This window comes from Pinus tabuliformis, chromosome 8 (assembly GCF_031772625.1).
Source record: "Pinus tabuliformis cultivar Carrire ecotype Pingquan chromosome 8, CPIR1, whole genome shotgun sequence".
In the NCBI taxonomy this organism is placed as follows: domain Eukaryota; kingdom Viridiplantae; phylum Streptophyta; class Pinopsida; order Pinales; family Pinaceae; genus Pinus; species Pinus tabuliformis.
The window spans coordinates 1,856,101,806-1,856,109,763 of NC_142294.1; the positions used below are offsets into that span (position 1 = coordinate 1,856,101,806).

Genomic DNA, 7,958 nt, shown 5'->3' on the forward strand with positions numbered 1-7,958 from the left:
ACCATAAAAATTAAAAAAAATAAAAATAGAATTAACTTGTAGAAATGAAAAATGAAAAATAAATAAATAAAATAATAAATAAATAAAAAGATATAAAACAAAAAATTATAAAATATATATAAAAAAACAACGATTTTTTAGGTTAAAAATAAAAACATCATTTAAAAAAAGGTTAGATAATTACCAAAAAAATAGAATAAAATTCAAAAATTCAAAACAATTAAAAAAACCTTAAAATTAAAATGAAAATAAATAATAAAAATATTTAAAAAATATTATATTATAAAATTTAAATTATAAAAAAAATTAAAAAATAAATAAAAATAAATAACTAAATAAAAAATATATTAAAAGAACATTAAAAAAAATATAAAAAAAAAAACGAGGGTTTACGCAGGTGGGCAGGATTGACAGAGGAATCCGCAGCCAGGGGACGGTTCCTCAGTCGGGGGACGGAATCCTCAGTCGGGGTCTGCGGTTATTTCGGCTGAACCGAATTTTGCAGCTTCGTTGTTTTTAATAAGAGAACTAGGGTTAAAACCTAGCCGACAGTACTGAACGGGATGGACGAGCCAAGGGGGGGGGTGCAAACCCCTCCTTCAAGAATATAGTGATGGGAGAAACCAGTTCAGAAGGAATTCCAAAAGGAAACAAGGAAAACCTAGCCCCGGTAATGGGCAACTTATGGCAGAAGCGAATGAAAGGAAAATGCCTTCCTCGAGCTCAGAAAAAACCCAGGTATGTCATTCCCTTCAACAAACTGGAGGAATACAATAGCTATATGAAGGATCATGCATTAATCTGCAAATTTATCGGCTATTGGCCTTCAGAAAAGGAGTTAAATAGATGGATAGAACAGCGATGGAAACCTCGGGGTCATATAGATCTTAAACTGGGAGCGCAGGGTTTCTTCACTGCTATCTTTACGAATCTGGAAGACAAGAACAGAATTTTTGAGGAAGGGCCGTACTTCTTGAACAATGCAGGTCTGTTTATGAAGCACTGGGAAGAGCGGTATAACCCTGACAAAGAAAAACTAATGGATGCCCCGGTGTGGGTTAGGCTGTTTGGGTTACCTGATGAGTTTTGGGATCCGGAAATCTTGGAAGGAATAGGAAACTCAATAGGTAGCTTTGTCAAGACTGCAGAGGCCACCAGAAGAGGAAAGTATAATGCCTTTGCCAGAATTTGTGTTTTCATGAACTTGGCTGAACCACTCCCGGAAAATATCGAATTGGAATATCATGATGAAGTCTGGACGCAGCCGATCGATTATGAACACATCCCCTTTCGATGCCGGAAATGTCATGAATACGGCCACCTATATAGGCAATGCCCGCTGAATAAGGAGGAAGGGGGGAAGACAGATAAAGGTAGGGCAGCAGACAAAGAGGAAGGCTTCCAGCAAGTCTATAGAAAGAAAAGGCAAAATAAAGAAACCCTGAAACCCAAATTGCAAGAAACATCCAATACAATAAAAAGTCAAAATAAGTTTCAGGGGCTGCAAGATGACACGGAAGGGTATGAAATAAATCTGGATGATGATGAAGATCCAGAGAACTCGCCCATGGAGATTTCCCGAGAAGAGAAAGAGAAAGTAAAAAGCCCAAACAAACCGAACAAGGAACAAACAGAGGAAAAGGAGGCGGAAGAAACAGTGGAATCGCATATGGAAATTGAAAACCAAATGGAAAATGAGGCCGAAGAGGAAAAGTTAATGAAGAGACTACTCCAGGAGTGGAAATATCTGGATAATAGATTTATACCAGAAAAACAAAAACAGTTGTTCAAGGAAGCTTTCCAGAAATACAAGGAGCGGAAAGGGGAAAACTTGGAAAAACAAATAACGGAGGTTGGGGAGCAGGAGAAAGAAATGCTGGAAATGGGCAATGCTGGCAAAAGTAGCAGAAAAAGAGGTCGGAAAACGTTAAATGAAACCATCCAATCGGTGGGCGAAACATTGATCAACTCTGGTAAAGTGATACCTCTGTCAGAGGTATTTTTTCCTTCCTTCCAAAAGTTTTAAATGATTGTTGTCAGCTGGAATATTAGGGGCTTGAATAGTAAGGGAAAGCAAAGATATTTGCGAGATAAACTCAAAAAAGAAAAACCTAGCATTTTGATATTGCAGGAGACTAAAATTGGAGTACACCAGTTAGAGGAAATCATTGAAAAAAGTAGATTGAATTACAAAGTTATGGGACAGGATGCTATAGGAGCTGCAGGGGGAATAGCAATACTGTGGAATCCGAATGAAATCCTTCTAGATAATTGGATTAGTATGCATGGAATCTTGACCGGGCTGGGCAGGATAGTGGGGACCAAGGAACAGGTGGTCATTACAGGTGTTTATGGACCCACAAACCCTGGAGGAAAAGAAAACTTCATCAGGAGTTTAAGAACTATCCGACAACTTTTTTCTGTGCAACCTTGGATCATTGGAGGAGACTTCAACTTAATCAGATCCCTGGAAGAGAAAAAAGGAGGGGTTAGAAGGTTGGATCAGTTCATGGATAAATTTAATGAGATGATAGAGGACCTAAGAGTAGTAGATATTAAAACTATCAATGGAGTCTATACATGGAATAATCGAAGAGGAGGCAAGAACCAAATTGCCTCAAAACTGGACAGATTCTTAATATCTGAAGACATCTTGAACAAGGATATCTTTGTCGAGGCCAAGATTATCCCCTCCCTGGGCTCGGACCATTGGCCAATCCGATTGGAAATCGACATTAAAAAAATCCAGGGTAAGAAGCCATTTCGTTTTGAAGCCTTCTGGTTACGGGATCCGGATTTCATAAAAAAGGTAGAAGAATGGTGGAATCAAAGTAGAGTGCAGGGTAGAGGAAAGATGCACACGTTTCATTTAAAACTGAAAGAATTGAAGATGAAGATTAAGAAGTGGAACAAGGAAGAATTTGGCAACATCTTGGAAGATAAGCAAAAACTAGAAAAGGAAATGGAGGATCTCCAACAGAAAATAATTTTGGAAGGCAGGACTGAGGAAAGCATCACCAAAGAAGGGATTCTGCTGGGAAGAATGGAAGAAAGACGAAAGCAAGAGGAAATTCTATGGCGACAAAAATCTAGAATTAAATGGCTTCGGGAAGGGGAAAGAAATACAAAATTTTTTCATCAGGCAATGGTTAAGCATAGACAGGGAAACATAATTCTTTCCATTAAAGGGAATAATGGTATAAGGTTGGTGGAGCAAAAGGAAATTGAGCAAACACTAGTGGATCATCATAGAGGAATCCTTTCTGAACCCCAAGTGGATCGAGCGAGAGCTATTCAGGAGATCTGCACTGCTATACCTAGACTAGTTACGGAGGACCAGAACAAAGCCTTAATGAGGGCGGTTACTTTGGAAGAGCTGGAAGATACAGTGAAAGCAATGAGGAAGGGCACAGCACCGGGCCCGGACGGCTTTACAGTAGATTTCTACCAGGCTGGCTGGCATTTTCTTGGAAAAGACATACTGGATTTGGTAGAAGAGTCAAGGGTGCAACAGAAGGTATGGCCGGCTCTTAATTCAACCTTCTTTACTCTAATTCCTAAAGGAGAAAATATGGAGGATGCTAATGGCTTTAGGCCTATAGCTCTCTGTAATGTAGTGTATAAGATCATAACCTCTCTAATTGCTAAAAGATTAAAACCCCTTCTGGAAAGTTTAATATCGGCGGAGCAAACTGGTTTTGTGGAGGGGAGGCAGATTTTGGATGGCTTAGTTGTCTCTCAAGAAGTTATTCACTCCCTCAAAGATAAAAAACGAAAGGGAATGATGATCAAGCTAGATTTATCCAAGGCTTACGATAGGCTTAACTGGAGGTACCTTGAAAGAGTTCTGGAATGTTTCGGTTTTCACAAGAGATGGATTACATGGATCCACAATCTCATTTCTTCCCCTAACTTTTCAATCTTAGTCAATGGAAACCCTTCGAACACGTTTAATGCCTCCAGAGGTATCCGTCAGGGTGATCCGTTGTCCCCTTTCTTGTTTATTTTAGCAGCAGAGGGTCTAGGAAGGTATATTACTCAGGAAAGAGTAGCTCACAGATTAAAAGGACTTCGCTTATGGGGAGACAGACTTCCTCTAACGCATCAACAATTTGTTGATGATATAATGCTCTTTGGAGAACCAACTGTTAAGGAAGTCAAACATCTAAAGAAAATTCTAGACTTGTTTGCTGAGGCATCGGGACTTGAAATTAACCGGGATAAATCTTGTGTTTTTATCTTCAACACGGTGGATCAAGTGAAGACTCACCTTATTAGAATTCTGGGCTTCAAAATGGGTGAACTACCTACAAAGTATCTGGGTAACATGCTGGACTTCACTTCAAAAAGATTAAAGAACTGGCAGGGAATCTTAGATAGAATGAGGAAAAAAGTCTCGAGTTGGGCCTTTAGGGTCCTGAATGTTGCTGGCAGAATTGTTTTAGCTAAATCGGTTCTTCAGGCTATACCCATCTATCCCCTTTCAATTATGGCGGCCCCGAGAGGAGTTTATGGGAAGATTAGAGAAATTATCAGAAATTTCATTTGGAGAGGGTCGGAGGAAAAGAAGAAATGGGCCTTAGTGGCCTGGAATCAGCTTACAGAGAGGAAAGAGAGAGGTGGGTTAGGATTAAGAGACCCAGAACTGCTCAATCAAACACTGGGAGCTAAACTTTGGTGGAGGTGGTTGCAAGGGGGAAATGACCTCTGGAAATCAATATGGAGAACAAAATATCGAATGCCAGACTCACAGGTAGACATTCTAAGACAAGAAGAAACTCCTCGCGGATCCGCTGTTTGGGAATTGGCCAGTCAAAATAGAAACATTGTTGAGCAGCATGCGTTCTGGGAAATCAGAGGAGGGAATGAGGCTCACTTCTGGGACGACAGATGGCAGCAAAGAGAAAGACTGAACAATATGCAGAATCTTCATCAAATCAGAGGAAGAATTGAGGGGAACAGAATATGTGTCAAGGATTATTGGAAACCTGATAGCATGGATGACTGTTGGAGATCCTGGAAGGACCCGTTAGAGTGGGATCAGAATCTTAGTCCTGACCTGCAAACGGCATTCAAAAAGGAAATGAACTCAAGGAAAATCAGCGTAAGAGACGGAAAAGATATTCTACGCTGGGGTAATACCATGAGAGGTCTTTTCTCAGCTAAGGAAGCCTATTATTTGGTAAATTCTCACAATAACAATGATGGCCAGCAGGATTGGAGGAAAATTTGGGATCTAAATTGGTGGCCCAAAGTGACCACTTTCGCTTGGTTAGCTTCGAAAAACAAAATCTTAACATGGGACCGCATCCAGAAACGGGGTTTCTCGGGACCTTCGAGCTGCTATCTGTGTAAAAAACACGAAGAAAACAGAGATCATATTATGATCCACTGCCCGTTTATTAATCAACTATGGTCTAATACCAAGCGCACCTTTAATAAACCCGGGGTGGTGGTTAGAGATTTTCTTGAAATGGTTTTCCGTTGGAGGGAAGAAACTTTCCACTGCAAAGTCATACAGAGAGCCTGGAATCTTGTATCAGGTTTTGTAATATGGCTGGTATGGAAGGAACGCAATGCTAGAATTTTCAAAAGTGTCAATAAGGAACCTGAGGTAATCTGGGAGCGGGTGGTAGAGGCGATGAGAGAAACCATTCTGGTGGAGAGATGGCAGGACGAAGATTGGAAAGCAGATCCAGGGGAGCAAGAAATTTTGAACAGACTCAACATTAAATTTGAGATGGTGCATTATCAATTAAGGAGAGAGCAGGACATGAGGATTAAAAGCCCAGACAAGTTTACCTATCCTAGGGGACAATTTATAAAACTAAATTTCGATGGGGCCTCTAAGGGCAACCCTGGGGATGCAGGGTTCGGGGGTATATTCCGTGACAGCAACAGACAAGTAAGATGGATATATGTCGACTGGGGAGGGAAGATGACCAACAATGAGGCCGAGTTTTGGGCTCTCCATACCGGATTAAGAATTGCTATCAGGAATGGGTACTCCAACTTGGATATTACGGGCGACTCCCAAATTGCCATTGAAATGGTAAAGAAACTCAGGAATGGCAAGGGGTGGGAAAAGGTGACAAAGAGCTGGCGCACAACAGGTATCGTACAGGAGATAGCGGATATGATTAGAAGAATAGACTACTGTATCATTAATCATGTTAGAAGAAATGGCAATAAACCTGCGGACTGGCTTGCCAACTGGGGCAGCAGAGGCCAGGAAAGCAGGATAGATAGCCAGTGGAGGAATGCGGAGGCAAATAGAGAGTGGAAAGATCTGATCGCGCTCATTAAGGTAGATCATGATGGTGTTATCGGGGATCACACTTCGATCAATGAAAGGGATTATTAATTGGCGGAGGCACGATCGAACCATGGCCAAGGTTCGATTGAATAAGGTGCCAAGTGGCATGCAAATCCACACAATGATGAATCAGGAATTAAAAGGAGGTATTATGGCGGCAGAGGGGATGAGTACCAAAGATTACACATTTGATGCGATAATTAATACTCATCAGCTGAGAGGGGAGATTAACGAGGCGTCAGGGTACATTGCAGTGGACGTGATTACGGATGGAACGGCCGACGGTAGTGGGGTACCGGATCCGGATGGGAAGCAGCCGGGAATTAAAATTCGGGCCTCGTTCTATGTTCACCATATTATAAATCTCCGAAGTCAAGAGAAACAGAGATCGACAAATAACCACCCTTGCGGGATAGTTCAGAAGCATTTCCATATTCTCCAGCAGAGGCATTCAAAGGGGGGAAATAATCAGAGAAGGAAGAGCGACAGGACTGCAGGTGGTATGGAAACTCGACAGAGAGGCCGTGGTGTAGGGGAGCGGAGTGCAGTTGATGAAGTTCGTGAGCAAGGGAAGGGCAAAAGTCCCATAGAACGAGACTCCCCATTCATAATTTGGGATATAGATGATGATGCAGAAGAGGAAGACGATGGAGTCTCTGGGAAAAGATTTAAGGAAATGCAAAAGAGGAGCTCGAAAGGTAGCACGCCCCAGCCGGTGACAAATTCGCCTATGCAGAATGCCTCTGAAGATAGGCGTTCGGGGCTTCGCAAGAGGGGTCGTCCACTGGGCAGTGGCCAAAGCAAAACGCAGAAGGGGGATAGGAACCAGAGCACGACAGAGCACGAGGAAGGGGAAAATTCTGGAAAGCGACAGCAGCAATCCGCGAAGCCTAAAAGAACAGTGATGCACCAAATTCGAGCGGCGGAAAAGGCCTTTCAAAACAATGCTGATCCTGATATTCGTAGGATAATGCAATATCTCGAAGAGGAGGCCATTCAGGAGCAATCGTCAGACGAGATGGAAGAATGGGCAACAATCCTCCACGACCCGGGCCACACTCGTGGTCGCAGGACTCTTTTCAAGCAGTCCCTACACATGTATTGGGTAATGAAAGGCTTGATGGCGAAGGCCTTGGAACAGGTTGCCAAAGAAATGGCTGATTTACTTCAGAAGAAACCTGATATGAGCAAGGAGCTGAGCTATATCCGTATAGCCTTGTCAAGACAGGAGGATAAGATGGATGAAATTCTTCACCTTCTGAAGAGTGAACGTCCGGATCCTGTTCAAGGAGACAGCCAGCCGAATCCTGCGCAAGGAGCCAGCCGGCCAGTGGAAAAGGAAAATGCATGACGGAAGATATGTTGAATACTGTTTCTCTGTTTTGTTCTGATTTTGTTCGTGTCTTTATAGATGAATAGTAGGAACAGAAATATAGTCATGAATAGGGTTTGCTGTAAGTTTCAAAACTGCTATGCTGTTTTAGCTACTTTGGTTAGACTGAGAGCCTATTACTTCTGGGCTGGACTGAAAAATTATAGATGGTTATTGACCCGGTTTCCCCTTGAGGGCAGGCCTCTATGGTTTGGACGATGTATCTTTTTGAAAAAATTTCAGTAATAGAATGAGTAATACCTGAGCTTA

The 7,958-nt window shown here is 42.0% G+C and overlaps 1 protein-coding gene across 1 annotated transcript; it reads left to right on the top strand.

The window, feature by feature from the left end:
- The first annotated feature begins 673 nt into the window (after positions 1-673).
- LOC149243700 (uncharacterized) lies at positions 674-6,364 on the top strand. The gene is made up of 2 exons (XM_089371281.1): positions 674-1,996; positions 2,132-6,364. The coding sequence occupies exons 1-2, from the start codon at positions 674-676 to the stop codon at positions 6,362-6,364; spliced, it is 5,556 nt and encodes a 1,851-aa protein (XP_089227407.1).
- The last annotated feature ends 1,594 nt before the right edge of the window (positions 6,365-7,958 follow it).

Excerpts from the sequence above, each read along its gene's own strand:
- LOC149243700 (XM_089371281.1), top strand. The coding sequence starts at position 674 with ATGGGCAACTTATGGCAGAAGCGAATGAAAGGAAAATGCCTTCCTCGA. Across the intron at positions 1,997-2,131 it reads AAGTGATACCTCTGTCAGAG|GAGACTAAAATTGGAGTACA; the intron begins GTATTTTTTCCT and ends TTGATATTGCAG.